This window comes from Mustela erminea, chromosome 1 (genome assembly GCF_009829155.1).
Source record: "Mustela erminea isolate mMusErm1 chromosome 1, mMusErm1.Pri, whole genome shotgun sequence".
Taxonomy (NCBI): Eukaryota; Metazoa; Chordata; class Mammalia; order Carnivora; family Mustelidae; genus Mustela; species Mustela erminea.
In genome coordinates this window covers 157,656,630-157,674,293 of record NC_045614.1, presented here as the reverse complement: position 1 = coordinate 157,674,293, position 17,664 = coordinate 157,656,630, and the positions used below count along the sequence as shown (strand labels likewise).

The following is a 17,664-nucleotide window of genomic DNA, read 5'->3' as shown; positions in this document are numbered from 1 at the left end:
ATGCATGACTTAGTGTTGAACTGCATGACTTTCATTTTTGTCTACATTGTTCCTAGCAGAGAAGTGTGGCAAATAGTAGCATGACTAAAGCACTATTTTAGAAAAGATATTATTAACTTTTGATAACTTCAAAATATAGAAACCCAGTAGAGAAATGCATCACCAAAAAAAATTATAATGGAATAAACAGTAAGGCATTATTGTAGGAGAAGCTGGGTTTCATTTTCCTCAGAGTTATAGGCTTTTCCTCTGACCTCACATAAATAATGCTCTTGTGCATTATGGCAAAACATACAGAGAGAATTTGGGATTATTAAAAAGTCCACGGTACATTCAAGTTTGAATTTCACAGGAGTGAGTAAAGAGGTCAACACTGCAAAACCCAACTTGGCATCATTGTTCAGTATGAATAATTACTTTGAGTCAAATGAGTGCAAGTGGTCTGTACTTTGTCTCATTTCACAAGAAAGTAGGACAGATGAGGTGAATATACCTGTTGCACAACAATCTTGCCAACCATAAGTAACTCTCAACTGCTCAGTTCAGTCTCTGAAAGGTCACAGGCACCTCTATAGGGAGAAAGCTTCAGCAGCTCCCAGGAGGTATATTCCTTTTCTTAAACTACCTGGGATTCTGAGCTCTTTACAGACACTGGACATGACTCACTTCAGGAGCACTGAGTGATTCCTAGCTTTGTCAGAAACTCATCCATCAGTGAATGGAGCATACTTTAGGCACTGGTGACTAAACTTTTAGGTTCCCCTAAAATATCCTTGTATGCCTTTCTCATGCTCTAAAAAGCTGTGCTTAAAAAGAGGAGCTGCAAAGGAAAATGTTGGGAGTGTTTCTAGACAAACACCTTATCCCCTCAACCAATGATCAGAAAATAATCCATTTCTGATTTTACTATTTAACCTTCTTCGACCACATATTTATAATTTCCCTAGTAGTGGTTGACTTTTTCACTAACATAACTTGCTTCATCCCTGTCTCCTTCAAACTTATCTCTTCTTTCATAAACCAATTTCTTATCTGCTTGATTTACAGTATGACTACACCCTCTTTGTTTAATTCAGTGAATAAATATTTATCTGACCACCTACAGGTACTAAGCTAAATTCTTGGGTAGAAAATTAAGGTAGATGAGACACTTGTCTTTGAAGGACTGATAATACATTTGAGGCAAGACAAGAGTGCCCTTAAAGTGTAGTTAATGCTAAGTTGAGGTATGCATAGAGCCAACAATCCCACTTCTGGGCATATATCTGAAGGAAATCAGTGTCCTAAAGTAGTATCTGTACTCCCATGTTCACTGCAGCCTTATTCACAACAGCCAAGATATAGAAATAACCCAAACATACACGGATGAATAAACGGAAAAAGAAAACATGAGATGTATCTATAACTATATCATCTATATCTATATATCTCTCTATGCACACACACACACACAGACACAATGGAGTATTACTTAGCTATAAATTTTTTAAGATCTTTTTGCAATGGCATGGATAAACCTGGGGAGTATTTTGCTAAGTGAAAAAAAAAGGTAGATAAAGGCAAATACTGTACAGTCTCAATTATAAATGGAATCTAAAAAAGGGTTAAGTCATGAAAACAGAGAATAGAATGGTAGTTGCCTGGAACTGGAAGGTGGGAAAATGGTGAGATACTGGTCCAAGGGTAGACTTTCAGTTATAAGATGAATAGATTTTAGAGATCTAATGTACATCATAGTGATGATAGTTCATAATGCTCGGTTGTAATGTGAAATTTGCATGGAGAGTGGATCCTGGGTGTTCTTAACACACACAAAGAAAGGTAGCTAGGTGAAGTGATGGATGTGTTAATTAACATGATATTAGTAATAATTTATAATGTGTGTGTATATATACACATAATTATCACACTGTACAGCTTAAATACATAAACTTTTATCAATTATACCTCAATAAAGCTAGGAGAGAAAAAAAAAAAAAACATTTACAGAGATGACATTACCAATAAAAATAGAGTATTTAGTTGAATCTGGGAGAATAAGAGATTTCTGAATGAGATATCACCAAAACCAGCCTTAGCCTGGAAGGAGCAACAAGGTAACCAAGCAAAACGGTATGGTTGGGAAGAGGGGAGAGGTGGGAGGAAGAGAAGTTTCTGGGTAGAGAGAGTTTCATGAACAAATGTAAGAGAAGTGTGTGTGTACACACATTCATGTGCTCATGAACAGAGAATGAAAGTGGTTCTGAATTAGTAGATGCAATGAGGCAGTAGGGCATGGAGAGTTATCCAAGCTGAGGACTTTTGACATTATGTTGTAGATAATGAGAAGATTTTAAAGGCTCTGGTGATATTTCCAGTTGATTCTGGAAAAAAAACTGGCCCGTGATAGTCAGATGAGTTCAGGTCCATGATTCTACCAACTACCTGGGGTCTGAAAGTATTAAGTAGAATAAAGATGTAATCTAGCAAAGTTTCTTAAGTCAAGGAAAAGCAAGTAGTGTTAATTCGTACCTCATTTCAGACCTCTAGCTCTATCTTTTCCCCGACTCACTAGATCAGGTTTTATGATCCCAAACAAGTTTTAAAAAGATGGAGTTTGGTGCTCTGAGAGTTATCTTCATGTTACCCCTTGGTTACAACAGCTTTGATACAGAGCTTCATTTGTACCCTTGACCAAGGTAGCTATCTTGGTAGGATGTCTGGGGTCTAAGTCCCTTATTATGCGGACATGTGTAAGCCAGCCCTTATCCCATAGACTCCCTTGTGTTCTGAGCCTCTGCCTTGTGGCTACATCTCTATACAAGCTGACACACTTCCCTGTGATACCTGCCTGCCTATCTATAGGGCTGACTGTGAGTTCTTTTCACGGAACATGTTGGACCTTCCCTGGCTCACCTGCTAAGAAAGCGTTATGAAACCTTATTCTACATGACACACAAGAAACCCCCTAGGCATTTGTAGTGGGACTTAGCATCCAGTGCCTCCACCATCCCAAGAGACTGGTCTATCTCAATGTCCAGTTCCTCCCACTGACCACAATCAGCCCATTGTTAGCCCGAAATAAATTGTGTACAAATAGAAAATAAGTTCTACCTTCCTCAAAGGATTTTAAGTATAATCTACAATGACTACAATGTGTAGAGCACCCCTGGAGGTTATGTAAATGATGGACTACAGGCTGAAAACCAAGCCTTGAACCATGATCTCACGATGCAATCATCCTGATCAGTGTCTCCAAGAGGGACAAGTAATAGGAGCCTTAACCAGGTAGAAAGTCGTAAGTAACAATAAGGAGGTAGTAGGTTTGAGGAACCCAAGTCAAATACTGAGGGAATGAGTTAAGAACTCAGATAAGAAAGCTGAGTAAGAGGCAGAGTACCAGAAACAAAAAGGAAAACAAAACAAAACAAATGTAAGAAAATGGTATATAGGCTCTGCCAAATACAAGACTGGCTTTGCAAATATTGTAAGATGGAAGCTGCAAGTGAAGAAAGTAAGCCTATGTTTTTAAGACAGATGATATTCGGCATGTAAAGAGTAAAGTATTTACTGAAAACTTCCTCCTTGACCAGCATTAACAGGAGGATCATTCAAAGGAAGGCTCAGCTTTGATTTTCAGGGATGAGAGAGAGAAGAGAGGAAAGGAAGAAGGGAGTAGAGGAGGAGAGATGAGAGAGAAAGAAGGGGAGAGAAGGGTAGAAAAAGGAAGAGACAGCAGAGGAAGCCAGTGGAGGAGAAGGGAAAGATAGAGGGGGGAGGGGAGAAAGAAAAGAATAAGGGGAAAGACACTTTTGGCATAATTTTAAATAGCACATCATGAGATAGCATGAAAACCAGGAAGATAACTTCAGTGCTACTGTGGAATAAAAATCGCTGAACAAGAACAAGGAGGCATGAATTCTAGTTCGAATCATTCAAATCTTTAGAAAACCAACTAAATTTTTCTCTTCTCGGTTACATCAGTTTATTATTTTTCTAATTTGAGAGCACACACACGCCTGCATGTGAGAGAGAGAGAGAGACAACAAGCTGGGGAGAGGGGCAGAGGGAGAAGGAGAAGCAGGCTCACCACTGAGCAGGAAGACCCAGACAGGATCAGTACTTGAGGGGAAGGCAGACACTTAACCAACTGAACCACCCAGGTACTCCCTCAGGTACATCACTTTAAAATGAGATGGTGGGGGGAGCTTAGGTGGTACTCATCTCAAGTCATGATCTCAGCCAGGGAGTCTGCTTCCATTACCCTTTTCCTTCAGCCCCTCCACCGTCTCCCTCCCTGCCCTGGCTTATACACGCTCTCTTTCTCTCTCTCTCTCTCTCTCAAATAAGTAGGTGAATAAATAAATACATAAATAAATACATAAATAAATAAAATGAGATGGTGGATTGCCTAATCTCCAAGGCCTTTCCTTCTCTAGATTTCCACAAGTTTATCCTATAGTAATTAATAAAATCTGAAGGAAAGTGTTTTCTTTTGTGAAGGTTAATCACTCAACTTGAGATTATGTTTTGATTCAAGTGACTACCAAAACATTGTTTATTCACCTTGTACTCCTGATAAGAAACTCAACTAATATTCTAAGATACATGTAACTTTAAATGACTTTAAAGGGGGGGGAAATGATACAAACATAGGACAAATGGCCAACCTCGACCATAGAAATAAAAATGAAAAGCTCATTTTATCAAATTTCTTAGTGTTCTAAAGGTTATTTCCTACTATGAATATAATGACCATGATTATTAATAAGAGCTTCTGTTTTATGCCATTTTATACTTTATAAAACAGTAATACATAGTAGGTCATTTGATCATCATAAAAATAGCTTATCTAATAAGTCAAGTAATTGTCAGTTATTCTTATTTAATAGATCAAATTATTTCCAGGTATTTAGATCTAGGTCTTCTGAGTACTTGTTAAGCATTCTGAACTTATTAGATCCTTGACGGTATTTACCTATGACACAAAGACTGGATCCTAAGTTTCAGCTAAAGATTGATCACCACGTAAGACTGAGATGAAGTCCACAAACACGTAGCTATCATATTGTGAATCATATATTTGCATATATGGCAACATAAATGACAAGCTTGTTTGAATAAGTTATCATTGAAGATATTTTCCTTGCCTAAGAATTATCTATTTTCTTTCCTAGAGATAGCCCTGAAAAAAAAAAAAAAAAAAAACATAGTAGAAGTGTTTCCATGTCTTGCCTAATATAAATGGAAGTGAGAACACAAAGCAATAATCTTTTAAAAACCAAGTTTTAATGCTATTTCAATAGATACTATGTAAATTGGATCCATATTAAAATGAAGTCACTCCATTTTCCATGACATTGTAGTTATAGAATCGTGTGGTAAAGAAATGGATCTATGAGAGTCTCATTCTTTTCTCCCAATTCAATTTGTACATCTTTACTGCTGCCATACTTCCCAAGCCATACAACATGACTTTAATTTTTTTACTACGTATCCATTAAGCACTGTCCCAAAGATGTTTTGTAAAAGAGATTCCTCAACTGGTAAAGCAGTGGTTCTCAACTCTATATACATATCAGAATCATTTTTTTTTAATACCTATGCCAGGCCCTATCCCAAACTAATTCAATAAGAATTTCTGAAAGTAGAGAATATGTGGCTTCAGTATTTCTTGAAAGGTCTCCACCTAATTGTAACATGCAGCCATAGTTGTAAACCATCTCAAGCAGCACTTCTCCAACTTTAAGATGTTTGTGAATTATTTGAGGATCTTGTTAAAAATGCAGATTCTGACTTGTTAGGTCTGGGATAGACCCCAAGATTTGGGATTTTAAAAAGCGGCTGTGTGATACCTAAAATACACATCTGCAGAACACGATTAGAGCAGCAAAAGTCAGTGGTTCTCAAAGTGTGGCCCAGTCCTGCAGTATTAGCATCGTCAAGAACTTGTTAGAAATGCAAACCTCAGACCCTACCAGAGACCTACAGAATCAAAAACTCTGCAGGTAGAAGCCAAGCGATCTGTGTTATAACAGGCTTCCCTGGTACACCTTCTGATACACCTTCAAGTTTGAAAAACACTGGTCTAAGCAAAAGAGCTCCTTAAAGTCCAAACAATTGGTTGAATGTGGTTGGAAAATGACTAACAGTTTTATGCTTGTGTAGCAGTTTACAACTGAACAAACTTCCCTCCTTTATCTCTTCTGAGCTTCTTAAAACAACTCTGTACAGTAACTAGAGTCACTAAAATAGGCAGTTTCAGCATTTTATAAGTGAAACTGAAGCTCAAATATTTAAGGGATTTGTTCAAAGTCATGTAGCATACAAGAATGGATCCAAAATTAGAGTCTAGGTCTTCTGAGTTGTACAAACTAACAAGCAGGACATCTGAAAGCAGGGCAAATGGCTGTAAGCCATAAGTAATGGCCTGAAGACAAGGACTCTCTAAGGTCTAAGTGATAGCAGCAAGGGGTACCAGCAAACAGTTAGGTAACTTCCTATCACATGAGTTACAGACATTTGTACCTGGAGCGCTCAAGGACCACAGAAAAATATGCACCAATCCTTTTTTTTTTTTTTTTTTTGCTTGAGTGTGCTATTATATAGAAGCAACTTCAAGAAACACAAATGTTTAACCCTCACCAACTAATTTAGTGGATAAGTCAGTCACCTTTGGCTGTTCACTCCACAGTTCTACAAATAATTCATTCAAAGTCAGATGACATAGAACAGAAAAATCACCTTAATATGTGGGGTGTGTGTATACATACTTATGTGTTTCATATTTATAAAAACACAAATAATCACAAATTACATTTGTCACATGAGACCTGGCTGCTGTGTTCCTCTGTCCATAAGTAACAACAAATGATACAATTCACAGGTACATCAATGTTATAAAGTGTAATTAATATGCCACATTCCTAGACAAGAGAATAGTGTGGTATACTCTAGCATTTATCAAATATATTTGATAAAGGATTTAAAGTGAAATGAAGTGTCCTTAAAATATCAGTAATAACCACTAAACGTTGATTAGAGATTTAGCCACAAGAAAAAGAAACCTTCATAATTGTCACAAACTTCCCCCAAAGGCCGATGCCCACAAAGTTTGTTTTCAAATAGTGAATTACAAGTGGTAGAAAAATCACACATTGTGTCAGAAGTATGTTTGAGTGTTGACACTTTCTTTGTAAATGTAGGCGTTCCAGATGCCTTATAGAAGAGAAGACATTTTTCTCTTGAAATTTGCACAAAATTCTCAGACTGCACTGTCAAATAATCATATCTTTTGTGCTGTTTCCTCTTTTTCCCCTAGTGTTAAAACAAGAGAATAAAGACCCAGAATTTTGAAAAATTAAAAACTTAGCTATGTTGAACTTAGATACTCAATTTCTTATACCTAACTCCTATTAAGTACATTTACATTTAAATGGGAAAAACGTTACCACCATAAAAAGTATTATAGTATCTTACAAACATCAAATAGGGTCAGAACTGTGAAATAAATAAAATTCCAACACCTCAAATTTAAAATATTTAAACCCATGATAGTATGAAACCTCTGCATTTTATCATATATGCACTTACATAGCATGTACAAATATGCATAGATGTCATTTTTACAAAGTTACCTTTTTAGCAGATACGTTAGGATCAATTATTTTATAATTATCTTTCTAGACATATGCTACTGATAATAAAAATATAGTCAGTGGGACTGTTAAATATGAAATTTTAAAGGCTAGATAAGAACATTATTTCCATTTTTCCTTTGACTTATCAAGGGAGCCACATGATTTCAACCTGCCAAGAATAACCAGGAGGTGAACCTCTTTGTGAGCCTGTGTGCAAGGGTAGAAAGTTAGAAAAATCAGTGCTAGAAATGTCTCCAGTAATTGATGAATTCCTACACTTGTTGGGGTGGCAGTGTGGCAGGTGTGCTCTGTTCAGAAAAACACCTGAGACACTCCCATAAGACAAGTCCTGTGGGTATGTCTGGTACTTTACTTTGCATGCAAATATTCTGGCTCAGTATCTAGGAAGAAACCCATGTGCCGCTGTTGCCACTGGTCTACGGATGGTACTTTGATTCTGTGCCCTGAGAAAGAATATGGTGTGTGGTTTCCTTTAGCTCTTAAAGGATCTAAAAACAAAACAAAACAAAAAAAACCTCTGGATATCTAGATTCTTGTCTGGGAAACAACAGGGTGAGGTTGGGATACATGAGAGTATTTTTCTTTCCATCTAGTTCTGCTACCTTCACTCTATAGTCTTTTGTTGTTGTTGTTGTTTTCCCCAAAAAGATAGAAATAAAAAAGTAAGACCCAAGACTAGAATTCATCTCCTATCATAATTATACAAAATTGAGCATCAGTTCCAAAAAAATATATACTTTTCTTTTCATTGGAGTAAGGCAGTAAAGGTAAATGTTTTGGGGATGGTCAGCCAAACTCCTGTCACTGGACCACCAGAATTACAAACCTTCCTTGTCTCCTTTTAACATTTCAGATTATTCAGGGCTACAGATTCACTGAGAGATTTTTTTTTTTTTTTTTCCTCCTTGCCATTTCACTTTCTCAGTGCCAAACATCTACTGTGACTTCCAATGAATCAAGTTCTCCTTCCTCTCCTCCCCTGGAAGCTCATGCTCTCAGTAAAATGTCACAAATAAAGTAGAAGCAAGTATTTCCCAGGCTAGACTTGTAAACAGAAAGCAAGAAAACCATTCTTCACCGGGAAACTGACCCACAAAGCTTACTGGGCTCAGTTAAAGAGATTGAGAAGAAGGTCAGGGAAGAAAACAAAAGGAACTCTCTCCATAGTTACTTCTGATAGAGCTCCACCAACCCAGAAATAAAAGCCTTGTTTGAGGCAGAGGAAATTTAAAAGAGGGCACATTAGGTGAGGTCTGGAAAAGCAACGGACTCTCACAGGTGACTTCTCTGCATGCTCTGTTTGTCTAGCTTCTCTTTCCCAGTGAATAACTGCTTCTATATTTATTCTCACTTCTCACTCCCTCCATTTCCACACCGTAATGTCTACTAAAGTGTAATGCTTAAAAACTCCATTTCTTTTAAGCCAGAGACACTTGAAAGCACATCTATATCATATGTAGATATTTATAGAATAAGACCCCTCTCATACACATAGACTTATATGCATATGCGATATGAAAGTATAAGAATATTCTTTTTCCTCTGAATAAACATTTAGATGTTTATCTAACCCTTTGACAGCTACAACTTAAGGTACAGGTGATGCTGACTTACAAAGTTCATGGGCATTTAAATAAAAACTTACACACCCAGGTATTTGCTTTCCCTATATTCAGTCTCATAATCTGCAAAAACAAGTCTTCCTGGGGATAGCATAAATTTATATAGAGTGTCTCACTAGTAAGGGTTAATGATGTTAGGGAGTCTGAATGCTAGCAGTTGAGATGGCATGCTTATGTGTTTGCAAAAAACATTTTCTGCATCATATCCAAATCCCTTTGCAAACAGATAAATTACTCTATAAATCTTATTACTCCTTGTGGATAAATCACACATGCAGGTTTACAGGGCTAGAAAGCTGGTAGGGAAAATCTGCTTTGGATAGTAGGATCTTTGGGATTCATAATCACTCAATGCTCAGGAAACGAAGAAAAGAGCATTTACACATTAGGATTTTCTTAGTTTTTACAATCCGCAGCAACACACACACAACACAACACACAACACGTACACATTCCTCTCTAACAAGGCTAGAGATCCCAAAGCAGGACACTGTGACAGCCAACCAAATTTATTTCTGAGGAAAGGAAAGAAAACTTTGCTGCTGTAGGCAGCTCTGCTAGAGAACTGCTCCCTGATGCCCCAGGGTTTATGCACTATCAGCTCCTCACACACAGATTAGAGGTTTACTTTCTGTAGTCTACTGTTTTTTATTGCCGCAACAAGCAATATTAACTGTATGGACAGACTGACACTGGGTCATTTTATTTGGACAAAATGAGATTTTAAAGGATCTCCAAGGAAAATTTTTTTATTCATTCTTTTTTTTTTTTTTTTTTTGTATCTGATAGAAATTTAAGAAAGCTGGAAAAAAAAAAGACTAGGGTTATGTGCAGTGGGTGGAGGAGGGGAAGAGAAAAGAGAAACACAGGAAAAGAAGCTTGAAGCTTTTTTTTAGAAATGGAATTACAGCTAGGTTCCATCTGAGTTTCTGCAGTTTACTGTCCCTTAGAGGGGTCAAACTCCCAAGGACTGGGACTCTTTCTGTCCAGATTTCAATCCCAAATTTTATTTCAGAGTTTGGCAGAGCCACACAGAGAGGGGACTTTAAGGTGAATAATCAATTTGAAATACCCATTTTACACCAGGTTAATTCTTGCCTAATCTTTGCGCTTAATACTATTCTTAAATATCAGCAATTTGGCAAGTTCCTTTTCTTTTTCTTCTGTACTTTCATGTGTTGATGTCTACCCACATTCCAGAAAAGGCTCAGTAACCAACCAAAGTTCTAAGATTGGTTTATTGCCCTCGATGTCAATTAGATGATCCTTACAGAAAGTCTCCAGTCCGAACTACTGCTGGGGCAGGGCGCGAGCCTTGATGTGCATATATTCCCTCTCTCTCTCTTTCTCTCTCTCTCTCACACACACACACAGCACAGAGAATGCAGTACTGTGTACCACTCTCTGAGAGCCATAATTCAACAACTCTTCTTTCCCTATTAAAGAACCCCAACAAAACTCTTGAGTGCAAAGCATCGGAAATAACCAAAGCAAGAATACTGTCCAGATGTCACTAACACCATAGGTGAAGTTACGCTTTCTTGGTAAGAGAAACAAGGTCCTAAGAAACCAAATAACATTTAACCAACGTCGCTGGTTCTTGACGGGAAACAGAATTCCCTTCAAATGTGTTGGCAGACACCTGGTCCACTCAGTAAAAGGCGCGTGTGCATGCACAACACACACACACACACACACACACACACACACACACGCCTGCAGCATCAGAATCTGGAGTTGAAGATCACACACACACACACACACACACACACACCGGCGCACAGCAGAAAAGTTGCCCCAAAGCCCTACCTGAGGATGGCTGTGTCCCCCTGCCTCACGGTGATGTTGTCCGTGCCTCGGTTAAAATCCACGCTGCGAACAGGCAGTCCTGTGGGAAGAAGGCAGAGCAATCTCAGTAGGACTAGCGGCAACTGTTTCCGATCCGGCTGAACTCTGCCGACCATGGTGGCCACGCCGAGGTGCGGGTCCGCGGTGCACTCTGGAGGGTGTGTGCGTGCCGCTCACGCCGAGAGGGCTTTACAAACCCAGGGCTTTCATCAACAGCCAAGGCGGAACGGGCTTGGCCAGTTTGTGCTCCCTTCCACTTTGCCTCTCTTTCCCTGGCTCAGGCTCTCTTCCCTCTAAGACTTAACAAAGCCCGCATAAAACCCCAAGCAGAGGTGGGGGGAAAGTCAAAGGAACACAATTTGAAAGGCGAGAGGACACATAGAAAACCCTCTAGAAAAGATGAAGAGAAAGCTGCAAGAGGAAGGTGTTCTTCTCCGGTCTGTGGCTGGATGCTCCTTTGCCAGTGTCTGAGCTGAGCTCCTTCCCTCCCTAACCCACTTTCCCAGGCGGGCGGGCAGGCGGGCGAGGGAGCCGGCACCCAGCCTGCCAGGGAGTGTAAAGAAACCCACACAGCAGCGGCAGCAGCCCAGAGTCTCTACCCCCCCTCCCTTTCCTGTTTCTCCCTCCAGCCCCTCCCCTCCGCTCGCACCTCCCCCGCGCCCCCCCCACCCCGCGGATTTCAACAGCCCCTCCACGTCATCCCCTCCGCCCTCCCTCCGGCCTGGCCCCTCGCTTTGCACAACTGCCCCCTTCAGCAGCAGCCAGCCTCAGTGAAAGCCCGATGCGCCTTTAGGTTGTCAGGACAACAGCTCCATCTGAGGCCTGGCTGATTTCCTTAAGAAGAGGGAATGGAGCTGGGATGTACTGTGCAAGAGAAAGGGGAGAAGGAGAAGGACTCAGGCTGTAAAAGCACGGGAGAAAAAGTGTGGGAAAGGATGAAGCGGTGGGGGGGAAAGGAAGAGAAAAAAGGAAAAGGAGCCAGGAAGGAGAGAAGGCATGGAGAAGGCGAACTGGGAGAGATGAAGGGAATGAACCAGAGAAGGATAAGAAAGCATGGGGAGTGCAGGGGCACCAGTGCCCGAAGATGGGATAGGGCATGTAAAACAGAGGAGAAACTTGACAGGGAAGGCTCAGATTAAAAGGCAAAGTTGATTTAGAAACTAAATAGTCCTGGCCACGGGCTTCTCACACTCACCTCCTGTTCATTCTTTCCTCTCTCCTGCACTTTCTTTTACAGGATTAAAAAGGTTTCTTTTCTCTCCTTCCTTTAACCCCTCCCCCTCTTGGAGCCCCCTTATGAAAGATGGATTGGAGACAATGCTGGTATTGAGTGGTCTGGAGTGTGAATGCCTGGTTTGTCTTTTCCAAGTGCCCGCCTCAGCAGCTGATCCCCAATCCCTAAATCAACCTCACTCCCCAGGAACCCCTCACTCAGTCCCACATGTGAGGAATGGTACTAAGGATTACTGTCTAAATGTCATGTTGCTGTTCCTACCTAAGTTGCACGTTTTTCTCAAAAAATATTCATATGTAAGGAAGAGATTGGTCTATCAGAACGCGTGTCACTTATAGGACCACATTTAGGCTACATACAGCACTCCTGCGTGCGACTGGCAGGCGGGTTACCATCATTTGTCATTCTACTCCAGGAGTCAAGCCAAGTGATAAGAACCAAAGGGGCTAACACTGTTAGTCACTCATGTGACAGCCCCACACTGTTAGATATCTCCCTCACTACTGATGCTGAGGATAAAAGATAGGGGTAGACCAGTCAAGGACTTTTTTTTTTTAATTTGTTTATTTGCATAGTTAAGGCATGGACATGATGTAAAAATCAAGTGGTACAGAATGGTGCAGAGCAAATTGTAGATATCTTTCCTACTCCTGTCTTTGGGCAACATTTTTTCCTGTTTGGAGGCAACAAGTATTTCCAGGTCTTATAAAACTTCCCCTAAATCTTCAAGTATATATAAGTAAATATGCACACATATTATGTCCACCCCTCTTAGTTACACAAATGATTAGCCAAGGGCACGGGGTGGGAGAGAGAGTATGTTTAGGAATTCCTTTTTTTTTTTTAAGATTTTATTTATTTATTTGACAGACGAAGATCACAAGTAGGCAGAGAGAGAGAAGGAAGCAGGTTCCCTGGGATCATGACATGAGCTGAAGGCAGAGGCTTTAACCACTGAGCCGCCCAGGTGCCCCTGTTTAGGAATTCTTAACAAGTCCCATCAGAGTAAAAGCCCTAAAGAGGCATTTACTGTTTTGACATCTATCTTGTCCTGCCAGAATTCAGAGAATTTATCCACTGAACTTTTTCAGTGTAAAAGGTAGGTGCACTCTTACAGATTATGTGAGGAAAGTAAGAAAAGATTTGTGTTTTTCAAGTGTTTTGCACTGTGTGGGTGCTGATAAGCAGTGCCCAGATAATAAGCCAGGGATGTTCCACCCCTAATCTGTAACTCAGCTGTTTAAAATTTGGATTTTTTTGTCACAAAAATAATTAAGTCAAAACCCATAATCCTGTGGTTCCCAGGACCAATGGAAAAATGAACTTGAAGGGCCAAATGGAGAAGCTTGGATTACATAACTCTATGCAGAGATTGCAGGGAAAAGACCACCCACCCCCACCAATACCTGCCAATGGGCTTAACAATCCCCAGTGGACTTCTTCTGATCTTTTAGAGATGAAGGATAGTCTTAGATAGAACCTTTTCTTTGCGTGAGCAGTATTTCTCCAGTGTCAGGAGGAAGAAAATAAAGACCTGAAGGACTGGGGCCACTAGAAAATCTATTTCCATTGATGAGGCCAGACACGCCTCTCTCCGCATGGGAACTAGAACATCAGTATCCTCTTGTATCATTGGGCTACACTTTGAATGAAGAAATGAAGAGGTTTTTTCCAGCGCAGGAAGGAAGCACGGTGGGATGATAGCATATGATTTGCTGGAGATGCTGTATAAGGGTTGCTGACTAATGTTAATACAAGTAATCTCAAATTACCGGTAGGATTAACATTAACCATAAAGATTAACATACTGGGGTTGAAAATAATTCACACCAAAGTAACAGGAATGTGGGATTCATAACAAATCAATCAACTCTGGAGTTTGTCAATGTAATCGTTCTGAGGAAAGAATATATTAAGTTAATCAGGATTGTAATCAGAAATGGAATAGACGTGCCTAACCTAAGAAGAAACATTGCAAGTGCCATATGTATATAGAAAGAAATGATGTAATGTAATTAAAAGGGTTTTTAAAAAAATTTTTTTTCATTAAAGTCCATTTATTGGTCACTTTTGCTAAACTAAATTGACTTACTATGTTTCTTGGAAGTAAAACAAAAAAAGCCAACTACATTTTATTTTAACTTTTTCAAGAAGATTATTTTTTTTAAAATTCTCTAATTTAGGCTGATAATTTATACTGGATTTCTGAAGAATTTCCATTAAATGAAGTTTAATATGTAAGTTAATTCTTTAATATTTATAATTTATGTCCAGGAGGCACTTCAAATACTACTTCTTAACCCAACTCTTGGCACAATGGCAGCACTCTATAATTGATGATTGTGAGAATAAAGGAATGACTGACAGCCTAAGCCCACTCACGTGGCTTGTCCCATCATTTATAAGGTAATAAATCTATTTGTGAGTGTACCATTGACTTGGATTTCAACTTTATGTTCTCTCGGAGTTTTTCCTCTTTTTGTTCCCTTGTGGACTCCTTTTCTTGCCTCCAGGATCTCTCAGTGAGATCTAATAAATTCTAATAAATCTAATAGTCTATATATACATATATAATAAATCCAATAGTCTATATATACATATATAATAAATCCAATAGTCTATATATACATATATATCTGTATACTATATATCTATATACTACATATATACATATATATATATAAAATATATACATATTAACTTATCTCATCCTAATGGTTACTTCCCCAAATGTATTTCAATATGAACTCCTCTGCTTGCTTTCCTAAGAAATGTAAAGAAGGAAACAAATAGACAAGTAACCGAAATTTATGCAAGCTATTTTTCTGTACACCACTATATGCATTCTTCCAAGAGGGCTGGCAAAAATGAACATACTTTCGGGTTATTTGTGAGGCAAGTATGGCTGTTAGCCATGTGAAACAGCTATCATCACCCAAGTAAGATGATCTTAACTACTACTTTAAAATAACATACTGCCTTCTAAAAGAGGCTTTAGAAGATTCTGGCACTCTCCAGGGACAAATGCTGCAGGAAAAACAAAAACTGGCTAACGTCTGAGCACCCTAAGAAGCATGAAAGGTTTATTCTTCTGTTTAGCTTTGTAATGGAACAGGCTCACAGGAAATCCAGATGCAGCCTGGAATGTACAACTAATTTAGTTACATTGCTTGCATTTTATGCTAAACATGTCTATAATATTATTAATGTACCACTCTACGTTTCTACAGTTGTAAGGTCTTAATCATAATAACGCCATGCCTGTACTTTACTTTCGTAAGTGGAATTAGCATTTCCATACGAACTAGAAATGCAGAACTGTTAATACTTCTCCTTAGGATTCTTGCTATGACATTTTCAATGATTTCATCATAATTCAGCAATATTCAAGTATCTCAGTTTATGTTCATAAGCATGGCACTATCGCGTGTGAATCTCCTTCAGAATCGGGCTCCTTTGGGTACGGTGGTTTCATCCAGTGCCTCCCTGCCTAACAGAATCAATCAGCTTCAAGTCAGTTAAATATTGTTTAAATCCTTACTACAGCACTCTCACTCAATCTGTAGTCTGCACAATTAAAAGTGCTCTTTCAGGGTTTACTTTTCGTTCATGCCTTTGTGGTATATTGTTACCACACTTGTCTTCTGCTTCTTCGCTCATTCATTCTGTTTTGGTAAGTATCAGTACTTGGATCTGTCCAAGTTTTCATAAAGTCTTTGAGGTTCTTGAGCTGCTGCTTGGGTCCTCCCACACCAGCAAACTTACTCTTCTTTGTGTCTTTTTATTTCACAGACATGTACGTACTATCCCTTAGACCTTCTGTTTTTCTGAGTTGTCCAGTCTGTCACCCTGGACTAGGAGGTGGCAATTGCCAAGTAATGCTGCATCTGCACTGCTGCTGTTCTTTTATCCATCCCTCCCATACAGGAAGAACACTGCAACAGCTGGAAAGATGGGGGTAGCGGCATCTTCAGTATAGCAAGATGGTAGTACAAGCAGGTAATCAGACAATTATATCCCCTATTTCTGGTTACCGTGGTGACTTGGATACCTATACTCAGGAAGTAGGCCAAGGAGAAATGAGAAAGAGTGGAGGCAGGTGTGCCGTTCTGTACTCTGACATGCCCAGTAGGTTTATGAGTCATTTGCTCGTTCAGTGTTTATTGATATGATAGTTACACAAGACAGTCTAAGACTCTGTTCTCACAGAACTTACATCCTTGATGGAGAAATAGACACTAAACAAGTAAATACATAGTAAGATTATGTTGGAGAGTGAATGCTATGGAGAAAAATATGGGTGATACAGTGAAAAGGCCTAGAGGTAAGGTGAGGAGAATGTATATGCTGAAATCTAAAGGAAGCAGACATGCAAATACCTGCAAGAAAACTTTTCCAGATAAAGGAAATGACGTGTGCAGAGGTTCTGAGGCAGGGACCAATACACAATACGCAAGAAAACAAAACAAGAACAGTGACCCAGGAATTTGGTTTATGTATATGCTGTGGGAGGTAGCTAGAAAAAGCAGGTGAGATTAGAAATTGAGGAGAGGTAATAATGAAGATATCCCAAGGCAAGAATTTAGATTTTAGTGACTTGAAGGATCAGTAAAAGATTTTAAGCAAGGGACTGAGAGGAAGATTGCTCCAAATATCTTATGGAGAATGTATTGTAGAAGAGCAGTAGTAGAAGCAAGGAGAAAATGAAAGTAAGTCCTTGTCAACTGGCTTGGACTGGGGAGTAGCAACGGAAATGAAGGAAAAGTTGAGTTAACTAGACCTGCTTATGATGGGAAGACACCCCCCCCCCCGCAAAAGGCCATGTTCTATCACAAGTAATCAGTATTTCCCACATACTACTGTACTAGTTCAATTCTACTATACTGGTGTATTGGTGTACCAAACACCAATTCTGGTGTTTCCTTGCAGAAAGACACCACTCATCAAATAAGAACTGACAGAATGCCAAGTAGACCGTAATTTATATCAGTTAGTCAAGAAAACAAAATCAAAAACAAAACTGTGTCTCAGTCGGTGTTTTCTTCGGGTATAAACTTCACTTACCCTTAATATGGTTATTATACATTAACTAAATGTCAGTGTAAGAAAGTGCTTTGCTACAGATTAAGAAGTACCTAACAAGATGAGCAGATGCCACTTAATTGCTAAAATTTACTAAATATTTTCTTATATATCTGTATTTATTTAGCAAGCAATAGTTATCCTGCTAAATCTAAATGGAATGCCTAGTTAAATATCTTGAGGCTATAAATCATGTAAATAACACTAATATGTTTTCTCAAGAGTTTACTGACAATAT

General features: G+C 39.1%; 1 protein-coding gene across 4 annotated transcripts in view; it reads right to left on the bottom strand.

Moving 5' to 3' along the window:
- LSAMP (limbic system associated membrane protein) overlaps window positions 1–11,732 on the bottom strand; it is a 652,229-nt gene extending 640,497 nt beyond the window's left edge. For 2 of the 4 annotated variants that reach the window (XM_032348148.1, XM_032348158.1), the window contains exon 1: window positions 11,072–11,732. In XM_032348148.1, the coding sequence (XP_032204039.1) occupies window positions 11,072–11,226 (155 nt within the window). In that variant the 5' untranslated portion in view covers window positions 11,227–11,732. The remainder of the gene's footprint in view (window positions 1–11,071) is intronic. The other 2 variants (XM_032348174.1, XM_032348166.1) reach the window with 2 other exon arrangements.
- Between the last annotated feature and the right edge of the window lie 5,932 nt (window positions 11,733–17,664).